Below are 19,469 nucleotides of genomic sequence, written 5' to 3'. Positions count from 1 at the left end.
ACCTGGACAAGTATGGCAAGGGACACAATCACCGCCTCGAACTTCGCCACCCTATCGAGAGAAAATATACGCCAAATAAGACCGACAATGCCTGCAACCCAGTTGGAAGACTGTCGTTCGTTTATGCGGAGCTGGACAAGTCCACACATGCAATGATGCAGTGTGTAAGGCACTGCAGCGACCGCACGGCGGACTGTATCTGATAGTCAGTAGGGCATGCAATACTTTCTGCGTAATGATCAATGGTAGACCCGCCACGGACGCACTGGATCAGATAAAGCCAGCGCTTCTGGGTGCAACTCGCTCGCAACGACCACGGAATGCACGGGTGCACCCCACCCCACCCCACCCCACGAGCAGCACGCTGATCCAGGCAGACGCTGCGCCACCTGCTGTCTCTCTCTCTGTCAGGTGTGGGAGGGCGAGACTCCGTGACAAATTCAATCTGCGCATGCATTCGTGTTTGTATAACTTTGAGCTATTAACGAGTATATGTCGAAATAAATATCTTGTTTTTTCCGTTACCTACAACAATAATGCTAACATTTTTTAGAAATCAGCTTCTTATTTTAGGTGGCAATGAAATGAAAATGCCTTTACAAATCTGCGCTATTGCACATCTACTAGCAAAAGAAGATTTCTTTTTGTCTCAGAATGTCCGGTCGGGTCATATCGTAATGACTCCGTGATTCCTTAGCAGGCAGACTCGTTACCATCTTCAGGTGCTCCTTGACGACTTCTGCTCCTCTCTTGACGCCCAAAGCAGTGATTAAGGACCACTCGAGTCTCTTTGCCAAAATATGGAGGAGTAATTTCGATATGACCAGGCTGGACGCCTGGCAATTGTAGAAACAAACTCATAGTTCAGATTATTTCGTATTGGTTCACATATACATGTATTTCATAGTCAGACACTCCAACATCTCACAAATAGTTCAAATAGCTCTGAGCACCATGGGACTTAACTTCTGAGGTCATCAGTCCCATAGAACTTAGAACTACTTACACCTAACTAACCTAAGGACATCACACACATCCATGCCCGAGGCATGAGTCGAACCTGCGACCGTAGCGGTCGCGCGGTTCCAGACTGTAGCGCCTCGAACCGCTCAGCCACTGCGGCCGGCCATCTCACAAATCTTAAGAAAAGGGCCACTGTTGTTGTGCTGTGTCTGTGTGTCTTTACTACAGACCAAAATATGCAGCCGCGCGGTATCAGCCGAGCGGTCTAAGGCGCTGCAGTCATGGACTGTGCGGCTGGTCCTGCCGGAGGTTCGAGTCCTCCCTCGGGCATGGGTGTGTATGTGTTTGTCCTCAGGATAATTTAGGTTAAGCAGTGTGTAAGCTTAGGGACTGATGACCTTAGCAGTTAAGTCCCATAAGATTTCACATACATTTGAACGAAATATGCAAATACTTTGGTATTTTCCTTACCTCCTTGTAGAGTATAAAACGCAGTTTATCTTCCTTGTAGCTGTAACATTCCTCTTGCTCCTTAATGGGATAAACAAGAATCTCAGGAAAGAGCTTTAGACGCACCATAATGGTCATATCCACAATAAGGTGCCGGGAGATGGCGTTTTATTTTCTCAGTATGACCTAAACATCGATAAAAGCCAAATTTGTGCACTTGATGCGTTCAAAATTAAGTGTTAAAAATAGAAGGTATAATTTGTTTCTTTGTGACACATCGAGCAAGAGAGTAAAAGACAAAAATTAACATTTTAATGACTTGAAACTATTGGTCAGGGACAATTTCTTATAAAGTAATGATAAATCATTTTAATTTCATCAACAGAGAGTTCTTGGTGAAACATTGTGAATTAACTAAACAAACAGTTTTTTGTCTTGTTTCACAAATTTTAATATGGTTCCTGCACAACCTTGGTTTCGGATTATAAGCCCATTTTAAAGTACATTACTGATTCTAAAGATGAGAAAGCAAACATAAACATGATGATAAGGCAAAGATAACTTCTCAACTTCTTAATGGATTATCCATGGCTTAACGTCAGTGACCATTTTTGACAAACTAAATTTGGAATTACACAATTCAGCAATTACACTAACGTGACTAGACATACCTAGGGATAAAGTTATGCATCAGCCAAGAACTTTTTATCTACTCATGGACTGAGCCCCAAGTTTTACATCTATTCGTGGGTTGTGATATCACCTAGAAGAAGTGAATAATTGAAATGGGTTTGCTCATTTAATAATAGGTGTGGGGATATACACATCTGGTTTTTAAATTCTAACTGGTTGAGTTTTTTGCCTGCTTTTCGTGTGTGTGCAAGACATCTACATCTGTTATGTATTAGTAGTTTTTGTTAAGGCAATGTTATTCAAAGGCTGAATCAGGCTTCTACGATTTTCTTCAAAATTTTGTTTTGTTAGTCATGTCACACGGAAGATTTACAGTGATAGTGTTCCATGAATTTCGGTGATTTGTACAGAAAAAACTGCTGCAGCAGTTTCCATTTTTGCTATTGCTATTTGCAATGTCTCACTAAATGAAACATCCTGGCAGATTAAAACTGTGTGCCCGACCGAGGCTCGAACTCGGGACCTTTGCCTTTTGCAGGCAAGTGCTCTACCATCTGAGCTACCGAAGCACGACTCACGCCCGGTCTCACAGCTTTACTTCTGCCAGTATCTCGTCTCCTACCTTCGAAACTTTACAGAAGCTCTCCTGCGAACCTTGCAAACTGGCACTCCTGAAAGAAAGGATATTGCGGAGGCATGGCTTAGCCACAGCCTGGGGGATGTTTCGAGAATGAGATTTTCACTCTGCAGCGGAGTGTGCGCTGATATGAAACTTCCTGGCAGATTAAAACTGTGTGCCCGACCGAGACTCGAATGGTACAAATGGCTCTGAGCACCATGGGACTCAACATCTTAGGTCATAAGTCCCCTAGAACTTAGAACTACTTAAACCTAACTAACCTAAGGACATCACACACACCCATGCCCGAGGCAGGATTCGAACCTGCGACCGTAGCAGTCCCGCGGTTCCGGACTGCAGCGCCAGAACCGCTAGACCACCGCGGCCGGCCCACCGAGACTCGAACTCGGGACCTTTGCCTTTCGCGGGCAAGTGTTCTACCATCTGAGCTACCGAAGCACGACTCACGCCCGGTCTCACAGCTTTACTTCTGCCAGTATCTCGTCTCCTACCTTCGAAACTTTACAGAAGCTCTCCTGCGAACCTTGCAGAACTAGCACTCCTGAAAGAAAGGATATTGCGGAGGCATGGCATAGCCACAGCCTGGGGGATGTTTCCAGAATGAGATTTTCACTCTGCAGCGGAGTGTGCGCTGATATGAAACTTCCTGGCAGATTAAAACTGTGTGCCCGACCGAGACTCGAACTCGGGACCTTTGCCTTTCACGGGCAAGTGCTCTACCATCTGAGCTACCGAAGCACGACTCACGCCCGGTACTCACAGCTGTACTTCTGCCAGTACCTCGTCTCCTACCTTCCCAACTTTACAGAAGCTCTTCTGCGAACCTTGCAGAACTAGCACTCCTGAAAGAAAGGATACTGCGGAGGCATGGCTTAGCTACAGCCTGGGGCTTATCATGTACTCAGTCGAGTACATGATAAGTCATCATCATCATCATCATCATCATCATCATCATCATCATCATTTAAGACTGATTATGCCTTTCAGCGTTCAGTCTGGAGCATAGCCCCCCTTATACAGTTCCTCCATGGTCCCCTATTAAGTGCTAACATTGGCGCCTCTTCTGATGTTAAACCCATTACTTCAAAATCATTCTTAACCGAATCCAGGTACCTTCTCCTCGGTCTGCCCCGACACCTCCTACCCTCTACTGCTGAATCCATGAGTCTCTTGAGTAACCTTGCTTCTCCCATGCGTGTAACATGACCCCACCATCTAAGCCTGTTTGCCCTGAATGCTACATCTATAGAGTTCATTCCCAGTTTTTCTTTGATTTCCTCATTGTGGACACCCTCCTGCCATTGTTCCCATCTACTAGTACCTGCAATCATCCTACCTACTTTCATATCCGTAACCTCAAGGTTGATAAGGTAACCTGAATCCACCCAGCTCTCGCTCCCATACAACAAAGTTGGTCGAAAGACTTAGTCTTGGTACTGACTTCCTTCTTGCAGAAGAGACTAGATCGTAGCTGAGCGCTCACTGCATTAGCTTTGCTACACCTCGCTTCCAGTTCTTTCACTATGTTGCCATCCTGTGAGAATATGTATCCTAAGTACTTGAAACCGTCCACCTGTTCTAACTCTGTTCCTCCTATTTGGCACTCAATCCGTTTATATTTCTTTCCCACTGACATTACTTTCGTTTTGGAGATGCTAATCTTCATACCATAGTCCTTACATTTCTGATCTAGCTCTGAAATATTACTTTGCAAACTTTCAATCGAATCTGCCATCACAACTAAGTCATCCGCATATGCAAGACTGCTTATTTTGTGTTCACATATCTTGATCTCACCCAGCCAGTGTATTGTTTTCAACATATGATCCATAAATAATATGAACAACACTGGAGACAGGTTGCAGCCTTGTCTTACCCCTGAAACTACTCTGAACCATGAACTCAGTGTACCGTCAACTCTAGCTGCTGCCTGACTATCCATGGAAAGACCTTTAATTGCTTGCAAAAGTTTGCCTCCTATTCCATAATCTTGTAGAACAGACAATAACTTCCTCCTAGGAACCCGGTCATATGCCTTTTCTAGATCTATAAAGCATAGATACAATTCCCTGTTCCACTCGTAACACTTCTCCATTATTTGCCGTAAGCTAAAGATCTGGTCCTGACAACCTCTAAGAGGCCTAAACCCACACTGATTTTCATCCAATTGGTCCTCAACTAAGACTCGCACTTTCTTTTCAACAGTACCTGAGAAGATTTTACCCACAACGCTGATTAAAGAGATACCTCTGTAGTTGTTACAATCTTTTCTGTTTCCATGTTTAAGGATTGGTGTGATTACTGCTTTTGTCCAGTCTGATGGAACCTGTCCCGACTCCCACGCCATTTCAATTATCCTGTGTAGCCATTTAAGACCTGACATTCCACTGTATTTGATGAGTTCCGACTTAATTTCATCCACCCCAGCCGCTTTATTGCACTGCAATCTACTGACCATTTTCTCCACTTCCTCAAATGTGATCCTATTTCCATCATCATTCCTGTCCCATTGTACATCGAAATCTGAAACATTACTGATCGTATTTTCACCTACATTGAGCAACTCTTCAAAATATTCCCTCCATCTGCCCAAGGCATCCACAGGATCCACCAGCAGTTTTCCTGACCTGTCCAAAATACTTGTCATTTCCTTCTTACCTCCCTTTCGAAGACTGCTAATTACACTCCAGAATGGTTTTCCAGCAGCTTGACCCATAGTCTCCAACCTGTTTCCAAAGTCTTCCCACGATTTCTTCTTGGATGCTGCAGTTATCTGTTTGGCTTTGTTTCTTTCTTCAACATAACTTTCTCTGTCTACCTGAGTTCTAGTATGTAGCCATTTTTGATACGCCTTCTTTTTCCTTTTACAGGCTGCCTTGACTGTATCATTCCACCAAGCTGTTTGCTTCATCCTACTTTTACAGACTACTGTTCCAAGACATTCTTTAGCCACTTCTAGTACTGTGTCCCTGTACCTTGTCTATTCCTTTTCCAATGACATGATAAGTGCATCATGAAATATTTTTTAATTTTAGAATTGTGTAGCTGGACAGTTCCTGTGAAAACGTAATTCTTACTATGTCGTCATTTACGATTTTCATTTGTGCACACTAAATATTTTGACAGAACTATCTTTATTCAGACCATAGTTCTCACTTAATGCAGTGTATTTCCGCACCGTGTATCTCCTCAGGACGCCGTCACCATTTACTTGTAGTGCAGACAATCGTGCTTATTGCAAAAGTTACTCAGTATCCGCTTTTCCACTTGCACGTTGTAATTATGTGTCTGAAAAAATAAGATTATGGTGTAAACATGGCTCATACAACGGCGAATGTTGTGCCATAATAATGTCTTCTGTGCGTATTACAACTGTGACACAATGTTTACGCTTGTTATCTCCTACAACACAGTGAACATTGTCCTCAAGTGTAAATTTACACTATTTTTGTGTGTATTACGATGGTCTGCCAGTGGATATTATTTCGACAAAATATAACTTCCAGTCACAAAATTGCAGTCAGCATAATGAAATTAACAGATTTCATTTGAGGTTTCTAGCTACACTACGTCATCGAAAGTATCCACACACCTGGCTGAAAATGACTTACAAGTTCGTCGCGCCCTCCGTCGGTAATGCTGGAATTCAGTATGGTGTTGGCCCACCATTAGCCTTGATGACAGCTTCCACTCTCGCCTGCATACGTTCGATCAGGTGCTGGAAGGTTTCTAGGGGAATGGCAGCCCATTCTTCAGGGAGTGCTGCACTGAGGAGAGGTATCGATGTCGGTCGGTGAGGCCTGGCACGAAGTCGGCGTTCCGAAACATCCCAAAGGTGTTCTGTAAGATTGATGTCGGGACTCTGTGAAGGCCAGTCCGTTACAGGGATTTTATTGTCGTGTAACCACTCCGCTACAGGCCGTGCATTATGAACAGGTGCTCGATCGTGTTGAAAGATGCAACAGTGCTTAAAAGGTGCTTAAAATAGTCCTGCCTGTGCTGTGATAGTGCCACGCAAAACAACCCATGCAAGCCCCCTCCATGAAAAACACGACCACACCATAACACCGCCTCCGAATTTTACTGTTGCCAGTACACACGCTAGCAGATGACGTTCACCGGGCATTCGAAATACCCACACCTTGCTATCGGATCGCCACATTGTGTACCGTGATTCGTCACTCCACAAAGCGTTTTTCCACTGTTCAATCGTCCAATATTTACGCTCCTTATACCCAGCGAGGCGTTGTTTGGCATTTACCTGCCCGATGTGTGGCTTATGGCAGCCGGTCGACCATGAAATCTAAATTTTCTCACCTCCCGCCTTACTGCCACAGTACTTGCAGTGGGCCCTGATGCAGTTTGGAATTCCTGTGTGATGGTGTGGATAGATGTCTGTTTATTAAACATCACGACCCTCTTCAACTGTCGGCGGTCTCTGTCATTCAACAGACGAGGCCTGTACGCTTTTGTGCTGTACGTGTCCCTTCACGTTTCCACTTCACTGTCACATCGGAAACAGTGGACCTAGGGATGTTGAGGAGTGTGGAAATTTCGCGTACAGACGTATGACACAAGTGACACCCAGTCACCTGACCACGTTCGAAGCCCTTGAGTTCCGCAGAGCGTCCAATTCTGCTCTCTCGCGATGTCTAATGACTACTGAGGTCGCTGATATGGGGTACCTGGCAGTAGGTGGCAGCACGATGCAGCTAACAGGAAAAACGTATGTTTTCGGGAATGTCCGGATACTTTTGATCACATAGTGTAACGTAATATCCTAAAATAGGAATTGTAGCTTCAGTGTGTAAAGAGATCCTACCTGCATAGTGTAAGTGTTTCTAAATTAAACATCATCAGTGAGATTAATTGAAAGTAAGATAATCACAGTAATTGCCCAGTTTTTGGTTAGGTGGAAATCGATCTGACTGCTGTGAAGTAAATAAAAAGCTGCTCTAAGTGGGTTTGTTGGTTGTACTACTGAGAGTCATGTAACAGAGATATCAAATCAGCCTCAAGTAGTATGCTGCACTATGGGTCCTGTCTGCTGCAAAACCAGTCCTCGTAGAAATATATTTTGAGGTCCTGTCTTCCATTAAAACTGAAATTGAAGCTGAGCCATTGTGACAGTCGTCTGGATAAGCTTGCCGTGTCCCAGGACAGGTGGAAGCAAGTGCCAAAGGTGCACTCTGTTTATTGTTGGGAGTTTAAACATATGACGAATAATGGTACACCGTACGGAAATGTCAGTAAGGGGTAGAGACAACAGCCACATGCAGTTAGTGTGTACTCTTCAGGCACTCATTCAACAAAACGAAAAATATATTTTTGTTGCTGTTAAATCAAAATGTGGCTCCAAATTGTGTCACACTTTGGTACGAATGATACCTGTAACCTACGATTCAAAATCGTATTTTTACCATTCCAGCGACTGTAACAGGACATTGAGAAGATCATTTTAGCTCACTGTATCTGAATGAGCTATGAAAGAAAATGAATACCTGATCTAAAGTAATAAGAGTTCTGCATTGCTTGGAGGTTCCTTCTACCTAAGCACATAACACGCAACGTGACAAACGTCGAGGTGTCGTAGAGGGTGCACTGAGGAACAAATTGAAAATAGGAACTTGTGTCCAGAAATATCATCCAAACACGCTACGGAACATCGAAATTTTAGGCGCCAGTAACTGCCGCTAGATCACCCCATCGACAGGAAATGTGACTTTCTACGCTGCCGCACCACAGGTGTAACAAATAGTTCAAATGGCTCTGAGCACTATGGGACTTAACTGCTGAGGTCATCAGTCCCACAGAACTTAAAAACTACTTAAACCAACTAACCTAAGGACATCACACACATTTATGCCCGAGGCAGGATTCGAACGTGCGACCGTAGCGGTCGCGCGGTTCCAGACTGTAGCGCCTAGAACCGTTCGGCCATCCCGGCCGGCACAGATGTAACATCTCGCAACACTTTTCGTTATCCAGTGATCACGACTGACTGGCAGCATCGCCAGCGGAGAAGGTGAAGCTGGCTGCTGCTCAGACTCCTATGAATGTGTGCACAGTTGCCTCGGTGTGTGTCGGTTTCGGACACACATTTCCATCTGCAGAGTATTTTTCTCCTGCATACCAAAAAAATTGGATATTTTAGAGGGTTCAGGAGAAAAATAAAGTGCAGATAGTACCCGTGTCTGAAACCGTCATTGGCTGGGACAACTGAGAATAGCATTTACAGGAAATAAGGCCTTTCTACGCAGCTACTAGCATTATCTTCTCCATTGGACATCGTGGCAATCAGTTGCGATCACTGAATAAGAAACAGCATTGCAAGACATGGCGCCTATGGTCCGTCAGTGTACAAAGTCACGGATGCTGCGAATGGGTAGCCTGCTAGCAGGCACCAGCTCCGTAGCATCTTTGGATGACATTTCTGAACGTGGGTGCCTAATCTCGATTAGTTCCTCGAGACACACTCTACAACTCCTCAAAGTTTATTACAACATTTGTGGAACACCCTGTACTTATAGTGTGACCTCTTCTTGGTGTCTGTAGAAACTTGAGATATAGTATGGGTAATAATCTAAGATCATATGTTAATAAAATAAAAAGTTATAAGAGTAAAAATTTAAACACATCTTACGTAGGCAAACTGCTGGGTTTTCAGTAATGCACCCACAAGAGATTGCACTGTACGCAAAAGGTAACTGAGACAGCTAGACATTAAATGTAGGGCAATGATGTTGCCCAGAAGAGATAAAGGTGTAAAGAAGGAATACACAGCCTAGTTCCTAGTTCATAAATCACAAAGTGTCTGTCCTAAAAATGGCTTTGTTAATGGTGCAATAATATTTCAGCAATAAACATGTAATATGCACCGAAATATAAACATGACATAGATCAATAGATTCCCATCTCAACACACTAAAGTTAGCATAATACAATGTGAATCCTGACGTAACACAGAACATAGCAAAACTCAATGATTCATTTACCAATATATGTTCTCAAATTTTCCCTCGGGTATAAATTGGTAAGGAGCACTTTTGGGTTTTCTGTGCCACATTTCGCTTCAACTGATGTTTGTGTTTCTGTTTAGTTAGGACATCCTGTGGTATTTTTCTCTCCAGTTATATTCTGATCTGTTTCTTTACCTCTACGTTTTAAGGCAACTGGCTCCCTCAATTCATTATTAGAATCGAAATTGTGTGAGTTTTCAATTCAAGCAAACTAAACTTTCCATTTACATACTCTCTCCCTGAATGTAATTGCCAAGATGAAACTGCTTATTTTATAGTCATAATCAAACATTTCACATCAATTAACATCATTCAATTCATGTCCAGTTGGACCTTTTCTGTGAACTGTAGACTACTTACAGATTTTTTCAAAGACACTGTCGAAAATAGAAGGTGTAACACAATAAAGCTCCAGTCTGATATGTATCGAGAATGCGAAACTGTTAAATGACGTGAGGGGTGTTAAATGACTAATTCATCCTGAAGTCATGTCCATCATCGCCATCGGGAGGTGTGCCTGCTGCTGGTTCTCTGGGCATGATGGCTGGACTATTCTTGGCACATATTGGGTAGTATTAAGCCTTTGTCTAACAACTATCAAACCACTTCTTTCGTTGTATCCCGCATATCCCATAGTTTCCGAAATCACGATTCCATGAATTGGAGAGGTATGCATCTTGAAAGCCACCGCTCTCTATGGCTGCTCACCAATCATCTACAAACACATTGGAGTCGACCTGGTCGGCGCAGGCAGAAGTAAGACTCATTGCTGAAACCACACAGTGGTGCTTTATGCAACCCTGGATTTACACCACACTATCTATCGTCTCTAGTGTGTGGGAAGGTGTCACTAATAAACGACCCATGACAACTCAAAATCTCAGCACCGAACCATTTCCCAGGTTGCCCTCCTGTAACCACCCACTGTCGTTTAAGTAATTTATTCCAGGTCTGTCGCGGTATAAGTAGGCTTCTCATAGTGGAACGCGTGTTCCACGGTCCGTTACTTTGTGAAACGTATATCTACTGCTCCACAACCAAGCTGGCATCGTTTATGGTAGTTTAAACAATGTTTAATAGTTTTTTATGTCACTGGTGAATTCTAGTTGTGTGGCTAATTAAGAAAAAAGTTTTGACATGCCCCAATATATCTATGATGTACAACAAAAGGAATATATAAAGTTACATATTTGCGACACACCATAGGTGAGTTGTGGAATATAGACTTTGATGTACAAGTTCACATGCTATACATTAGAGCTCCATGGCCCCCATCAGTTAATTTCGTGTGTCTGCTGAAGGAATGTTTATGGTTTGTGGCATCCTGTGTTTTCACTTTTCAGTAATCCCACTGTCAATGAATTTCTTTATACCTGGCTGCAGTGAAGTACCGTGTGACAAATTTTAAGCCTCTTTCTCCCTAAATTTCGGGTACATATGGACTCAGATCTCTCTTGCCACTTCAGAACGCCATACAATATTCTGTTAATTTAATACTGTGTATTCCTAATGTGTGATCTAGTTTGCAGACTATGCTATACAATGTGCATTTGTGGGGAACGTTTGAGACATAAGATGACCTCCCATATGGTAATATAATTTTTTATTTCTAGATTTGCACTGTTATGACAATACTTTCTGACACAGTTTTCTCCATTTTTATGCAGCACCAGCCCTGTTGGCATCGAGGACGCCAAGAGTCTTGATGGCATCTGGAATTTGGTTACCAACGTTTCACAGGCTGCAGGGAATTTGGTTACCAACGTTTCACAGGCTGCAGGAACAGGCTACAAGATGCAATACACCACCAAAGAGAAAGTCTCCTGCGGGAATAAAAGTGCTACAAGTTGTCTGGTGCATTGTTGTGACATTTGTAAAAAGATGTTTGCAAATTTGAGGGACCTGAAGGGTCACACATGCATGATCAGATGTGACTATCATTCGTGCTGTGTGTGTCGCAAGAAATTCGCAAGGAAGAGTGATCTGAAGAGGCATTTCCTTGTGCACACTGGTGAACGCCCGTACAGCTGTGGCGTCTGCGGCAGGAGGTTCTCGGAACGCGGCACACTGAAGCGGCACGCGCTCTTGCACACTGGTGAACGGCCGTACAGCTGCGCCGTTTGCGGCAAGAGATTCATCCAACGTAATCAACTGAAGCAACATTTGCGGGTGCACACTGATGTAGGTCCCCACATCTGTGGTCTTTGCAACAAGACGTTCAAATATAAAATATCCCTGAAGCGGCATGCGCAGTTGCACACAGGCGAACGCCCGTACAGGTGTGCTGCCTGCAGCAAGACATTCACACAACTTAGTTATCTGAAGCAGCATTCGCTGTTGCACGCTTTCGGACGTGCTTAGATTTGTGGTGTTTGCGAGAAGACACTCGTGGAAAACAATCATTTGAAGCAGCATTTGTGGTTTCGCCCTGGTGAACGCCCTTGCAGCTGTGTTGTGCGTCGTAATAAATACAGGGTATCAGCAACCTGGGGGGAATACTGGACCCTGCACACTCGTACTGAACCGTACAATTCCTGCATATGTCAAAAGAAATTCTCATCTAGTAGCACCCTGAGAAAACACTTAGTTCTTCATGTGATAGAACATCAATACCCTTGTGATATGCTTCTGTAAATATTGGCAACAATGTACAGACTAGAAAAGCATTTATTTTCGTACACAGCGCAACTGAGAACTGCCTGAAAACACACTTTGTGAGAGCACAATGACAGCAACTACATTGTGCCATAAGACGTTGGAGAGTAAAAATGGATTAAAATGCTTGTGAATTCTTAAGAGTCAGCGTTTTTATTATACTTTACACCATTCTGAGCCTTGATCATGGTCATTCCCATCTTAAATCGTTCTCCTAAGATATAGTTAAGTAGTTGATGTTGGTGATTGATTGCCATAATCAGTAGCCTCTCATTTAGTCAAAACAACATTTTTTTTTTTTTTACCCAAGTGTCCACTGGTTCATGTTGTGGGTTCCTGGTATCATGTCCTAGTTCATGAACCACGGGCAACGTATGAGTGGCCAAGTAAGTGGTCCTCACAGTCGGGATACCAGTTACTTTGGAATAAGGCTGGGCATTACGGACATATTCCCAGTCGTGGCCACCTTTGTGCTCAGACGCCAAAGACTACCAAATCCACCGGTTAGTCCCTCAGCCGTTAGGTGTAAAACCCAATGGGACCCGGGGCAAGTAAGGCTAGCAACCTGCTTCCCTGGTACTATAAATATGATTCTGGCAACAATCAGCGCAAAATGCCTCGGACCTTTGGAGGTGACGGAGTCCCACTTCTAAATGACAAACCAGGGACTCCTAAGATACGACTCGGCAAACGAATGGTAACCAGATGGGGAGCTATTAATATCAATGGGGGCTACTCTGGGAAGAAGGTAGAGCTGGCAGAGTCTGCAAGTAAGATGGGATTGGACGTTTTAACTGTTAGTGACATTCGGGTAAGGGGTGAGAAAGAAGAGGAAGTGAGAGAATACAAGGTCTACCTGTCAGGAGTCAAAGCAGGAATAGCACAATGGGGTGTAGGGCTTCTCATCAGGAAAGAAATGGAACCCAGTGTAGTTGCAATAAGGTATGTAAACGAACGACTGATGTGGATAGATTTGACAGTGTCTAGCAAGAAAATTAGGATTGTGTCAGTATATTCGCATTGTGAAGGGACAGATCAAGATAAGATGGATAGTTTTTATGAGGCACTCAGTGATGTAGTTGTTAGAGTAAAGGACAAGGACAGTGTTCTGCTCATGGGTGATTTTAACGCCAGGATTGGAAATCGAACAGAAGGGTATGAAAAGGTTATGGGTAAATTTGGAGAGGATATGGAGGCCAACAGGAACGGGAAACAACTCTTGGATTTCTGTGCCAGTATGGGCTTAGTAATCACAAACTCCTTTTTTTAACATAAGAACATTCACCAGTATACTTGGGAAGGCAGGGGAACCAGATCTGTCATTGACTATATAATAACAGATCAGGAATTCAGGAAGGCTGTGAGGGACACACGTGTATTCAGGGGGTTCTTTGATGATACTGATCATTATTTAATCTGCAGTGAAATTGGGAGTGTGAGGCCGAAAGTGCAGGAGGTCAGGTCCATATGTAGGAGGATAAGAGTGGAGAAACTTCAGGATAAGGAAATCAGGCACAAGTACATAACAGCGATCTCAGAAAGGTACCAGTTAGTTGAATGTAGTCAATTGCAGTCATTGGAAAAGGAATGGACAAGGTACAGGGACACAGTACTAGAAGTGGCTAAAGAATGTCTTGGAACAGTAGTGTGTAAAAGTAGGATGAAGCAAACAGCTTGGTGGAATGATACAGTCAAGGCAGCCTGTAAAAGGAAAAAGAAGGCGCATCAAAAATGGCTACATACTAAAACTCAGGTAGACAGAGAAAGTTATGTTGAAGAAAGAAACAAACAGATAATTACAGAATCCAAGAAGAAATCTTGGGAAGACTTTGGAAACAGGTTGGAGACTATGGGTCAAGCTAAGTATTTTGGACAGGTCAGGAAAACGGCTGGTGAATCCTGTTGATGCCTTGGGCAGATGGAGGGAATATTTTGAAGAGTTGCTCAATGTAGGTGAAAATACGATCAGTAATGTTTCAGATTTCGATGTACAATGGGACAGGAATGATGATGGAAATAGGATCACATTTGAGGAAGTGGAGAAAAAGGTCAGTAGATTGCAATGCAATAAAGCGGCTGGGGTGGATGAAATTAAGTCGGAACTCATCAAATACAGTGGAATGTCAGGTCTTAAATGGCTACACAGGATAATTGAAATGGCGTGGGAGTCGGGACAGGTTCTATCAGACTGGACGAAAGCAGTAATCACACCAATCTTTAAACATGGAAACAGAAAAGATTGTAACAACTACAGAGGTATATCTCTGATCAGCGTTGTGGGTAAAATCTTCTCAGGCATTGTTGAAAGGAAAGTGCGAGTCTTAGTTGAGGACCAATTGGATGAAAATCAGTGTGGGTTTAGGCCTCTTAGAGGGTGTCAGGACCAGATCTTTAGCTTACGGCAAATAATGGAGAAGTGTTACGAGTGGAACAGGGAATTGTATCTATGTTTTATAGACCTAGAAAAGGCATATGACCGGGTTCCTAGGAGGAAGTTATTGTCTGTTCTACGTGATTATGGAATAGGAGGCAAACTTTTGCAAGCAATTAAAGGTCTTTACATAGATAGTCAGGCAGCAGTTAGAGTTGATGGTAAATTGAGTTCATGGTTCAAAGTAGTTTCAGGGGTAAGACAAGGCTGCAACCTGTCTCCAGTGTTGTTCATATTATTTATGGATCATATGTTGAAAACAATAGACTGGCTGGGTGAGATTAAGATATGTGAACACAAAATAAGCAGTCTTGCATATGCGGATGACTTAGTTGTGATGGCAGATTCTATTGAAAGTGTGCAAAGTAATATTTCAGAGCTAGATCAGAAATGTAAGGACTATGGTATGAAGATTAGCATCTCCAAAACAAAAGTAATGTCAGTGGGAAAGAGGTATAAACGGATTGAGTGCCAAATAGGAGGAACAAAGTTAGAACATGTGGACGGTTTCAAGTACTTAGGATACATATTCTCACAGGATGGCAACATAGTGAAAGAACTGGAAGCGAGGTGTAGCACAGCTAATGCAGTGAGCTCTCAGCTACGATCTAGTCTCTTCTGCAAGAAGGAAGTCAGTACCAAGACTAAGTTATCTGTGCACCATATAATCTTTCGACCAACTTTGTTGTATGGGAACGAAAGCTGGGTGGATTCAGGTTGCCTTATCAATAAGGTTGAGGTTACGGATATGAAAGTAGCTAGGATGATTGCAGGTACTAGTAGATGGGAACAATGGCAGGAGGGTGTGCACAATGAGGAAATCAAAGAAAAAGTGGGAATGAACTCTATAGATGTAGCAGTCAGGGCGAACAGGCTTAGATGGTGGGGTCATGGGAGAAGCAAGGTTACCCAAGAGACTCATGGGTTCAGCAGTAGAGGGTAGGAGAAGGTACCTGGATTCGGTTAAGAACGATTTTAAAGTAATAGGCTTAACAACAGAAGAGGCACCAATGTTTGCACTGAATGGTGGATCATGGAGGAATTTTATAAGGGGGACTATGCTCCACACTGAACGCTGAAAGGCATAATCAGTCGTAAATGAGGATGATGATGATGATGATGATGATGACCCAAGTATCGACATTTCTTCAGACAACAAGAGAAATCTGCCCGCGCCTGATTGAGAATGGGTCACTTCCCAGTCACCCGAATGGTAACAGTGGTTGACCTGTTGCATGGTTGCAATAATTTGTGTTATCGTTTCAGATTCTTCTCGCCTTTTGAAATAGCCATTTTTGGAAATCAGCAGGTCCGTCATAGGGCATCGTGACCTTTCAAGCAATTTCCAATTTGTTGAGACACTGACCTCCATGAAGGAATGTAATGCTACCACCTCTACATTACATGTAGTCTTATCTACATCTACATCCATACTCCGCTAGCCACCTGACGGTGTGTGGTGGAGGATACTTTCAGTACCTGTATCGGTTCTCCCTTCTATTCCAGTCTCGTATTGTTCGTGGAAAGAAAGATTGACGGTATGCCTCTGTGTGGGCTCTAATCTCTCTGATTTTATCTTCATGGTCTCTTCGCGAAATATACGTAGGAGGGAGCAATATACTGCTTGACTCATCGGTGAAGGTATGATCTCGAAACTTCAACAAAAGCCCGTACCGAGCTACTGAGCGTCTCTCCTGCAGAGATTTCCACTGGAGTTTTATCTATCATCTCCGTAACGCTTTCGCGATTAACAAATGATTCTGTAACGAAGCGCGCTGCACTCCGTTGGATCTTCTATCTCTTCTATCAACCCTGTCTGGTACGGATCCCACACTGGTGAGCAGTATTCAAGCAGTGGGCGAACAAGTGTACTGTAACGTATTTCCTTTGTTTTCGGATTGCATTTCCTTAGGATTCTTCCAATGAATCTCAGTCTGGCATCTGCTTTACCGACGATCAACTTTATATGATCATTCCATTTTAAATCACTCCTAATGCCTATTCCCAGATAATTTATGGAATTAACTGCTTTCACTTGCCGACCTGCTATAGTGTAGCTAAATGATAAAGGATCTTTCTTTCTATGTATTCGCAGCACATTACAACTGTCTACATTGAGATTCAGTTGCCATTCCCTGCACCATACGTCAATTCGCTGCAGATCCTCCTGCATTTCAGTACAATTTTCCATTGTTACAATCACTCGATATACCACAGCATCATCCGCAAAAAGACTCAGTGAACTTTCGATGTCATCCACAAGGTCATTTATGTATATTGTGAATAGCAACTGTCCTATGACACTCCCCTGCGGCACACCTGAAATCACTCTTACTTCGGAAGACTTCTCTCCATTGAGAATGACATGGTGCGTTCTGTTATCTAGGAACTCTTCAATCCAATCACACAATTGGTCTGATAGTCCATATGCTCTTACTTTGTTCATTAAACGACTGTGGGGAACTGTATCGAACGCCTTTCGGAAGCCAAGAAACACGGCATCTACCTGGGAGCCCGTGCCTATGGCCCTCTGAGTCTCGTGGACGAATAGCGCGAGCTGGGTTTCACACGATCGTCTTTTTTGAAATCCATGTTGATTCCTACAGAGTAGATTTATAGTCACCAGGAAAGTCCTTATACTCGAACATAAGTTCCAAAATTCTACAACTGATCGACGTTAGAGATATAGGTCTATAGTTCTGCACATCTGTGCGACGTCCCTTCTTGAAAACGGGGATGACCTGTGTCCTTTTCCAATCCTTTGAGACGCTACGCTCTTCTAGAGACCTACGGTACACCGCTGCAAGAAGGGGGCAAGTTCCTTCGCGTACTCTGTGTAAAATCGAACTGGTATCCCATCAGGTCCAGCGGCCTTTCCTCTTTTGAGCGATTTTAATTTTCTTCTATCGCTATGTCATCTATTTCGATATCTACCATTTTGTCATCTGTGCGACAATCTAGAGAAGGAACTACAGTGCAGTCTTCCTCTGTGAAACAGCTTTGGAAAAAGACATTTAGTATTTCGGCTTTTAGTCTGTCATCCTCTGTTTGAGTACCATTTTGGTCACAGAGTGCCTGGACATTTTGTTTTGATCCACCTACCGCTTTGGCATAAGACCAAAATTTCTTACGATTTTCGTATGGGTGGTGATAACAAAGCACATATCAAAAAAATGAGAAATATGTATGTGATTTTCCAATGAACACAGTACCACAATACTTATAACATGTAGCCTGAAGTGGCGTAAACAAGAAAAATTGTACGGTGGATCTTCATTGAATTCAACATCAAACAACACTGATAATTTCTTACATATATTTTCCTCATATTCACGACATCGTACATACATTTCATGCAGTGCAAATGCTAATGACTAAGTGGGAGAAGCTACATACCAAGAAGTGATATTTGTCATTGTGACCTGCTGACTCCGAATGCAAGTGCTTACGGTGGGAAAGCTTGGTTGCGCTGCAAGCAGTCGCTTGCGACTAGTAGTGGTTGATTTTCTTCTACAGGGAGTATACGAACCGGTAGATCCGGGAGAAAACCGGGAAAACCAGGAAATTTTTTAGATTTCCGGGAATTTTTCATTGTTTTAGTTTTCAGTTAAATTGTTGTAATTTTGACTGGTAAGGATCGATACTCTTGACAAAGGATATTACTGTATCCCGCTACTGTAGAATAATACTGCAGCAATAATAAATGAACGAGAGAAAAAAACGAAAATAAAACTTAAATCGTAAAGGAAATTTGCCATATACTGTAACAAAACGCAGGGCTCATTCAAGCGTCTGCCAACAGCAAAACGTGCCAAAGGCTTTAGAAAGACTGTGCAATGCTTCAGAACAACAAATTGCCTCCGATAAGCGCGACGTCACAACTGTTTACATTAGATTCCTTTTAGCAGTTACTAGCGGGCTTCTGCGCATGCGCAGTTCAGTCTCGTTTGAGCAGTACCACCTCCTCCCGCTTCTGGCTACAGAGAGGTGGCTGCTGGCTGTGTAAGCAATCGCAGCAAGCAGCTGGATCACCGCGAAAAACTCTGCTGGTGCGCCCAAGCTGCCAGATTCACGCATGCGCAGCAGGCCCAGAATCTAGGAGAGGGGGGGGGGGGGCGAGGTATCTGACCTCCTGCTGGTTTTAGAACATTTTTGAACACATCCTAAGTTGATTTCTGAAAGAATCGTAAACTGATTTTTGAATGCGTGCATAGTGTACGTGATGTGTCTGTCAGGGGAATCCTCGTCGCATCCAGAAATAAACTTCCTGCAGACAAAAGGGGGCGGGGCTATACGAGCTGAGCAAAGCCGTACGGATGATGCCAGTCGCTGTGTGATTATGTGGTTGATTCGGTTTGCGAATGAACAGCGTTGTTATAATTATTGGCGAAATCCATAGGTTCAGACTACCAGAGTGGAAATAAACGACCAACAAGCAAGAAAGATTACGTGTTATCTTCTCCGTGTATCCAAGAAAATGAAATTTTGTCAGAAAATTTTTGGCCAGATTGCTACACTAGTAAAAAAACCTGTTGTACAGTCTCCGGCTAGCAGCCGCTTAAGTTCTATTCTGGAAGTAGCGCGAAAAACGCGTTGTGCAAACATGTAACAACGCAAACGGAGAATAATCGCGGTGTAACTAAACTGGTGATTCTGGCAGAGTTTTGAATTTAACCGG

At 43.3% G+C, this 19,469-nt stretch overlaps 1 protein-coding gene across 3 annotated transcripts in view; it reads left to right on the top strand.

Moving 5' to 3' along the window:
- The window catches only part of LOC126106648 (zinc finger and SCAN domain-containing protein 21-like), a 210,078-nt gene extending 197,595 nt beyond the window's left edge, over positions 1–12,483 (top strand). For 2 of the 3 annotated variants that reach the window (XM_049913005.1, XM_049913008.1), the window contains one exon: positions 11,373–12,483. In XM_049913005.1, coding sequence (XP_049768962.1) covers positions 11,373–12,066 — 694 coding nt within the window. In that variant the 3' untranslated portion in view covers positions 12,067–12,483. The remainder of the gene's footprint in view (positions 1–11,372) is intronic. The other variant, XM_049913006.1, reaches the window with a different exon arrangement.
- Positions 12,484–19,469: the final 6,986 nt, after the last annotated feature.

The sequence above is a fragment of the Schistocerca cancellata genome, chromosome 10 (genome assembly GCF_023864275.1).
Source record: "Schistocerca cancellata isolate TAMUIC-IGC-003103 chromosome 10, iqSchCanc2.1, whole genome shotgun sequence".
NCBI classification, from domain to species: Eukaryota; Metazoa; Arthropoda; class Insecta; order Orthoptera; family Acrididae; genus Schistocerca; species Schistocerca cancellata.
Note: the sequence above shows the minus strand (reverse complement) of the source record. Positions and strands in the feature narration are given on the sequence as shown.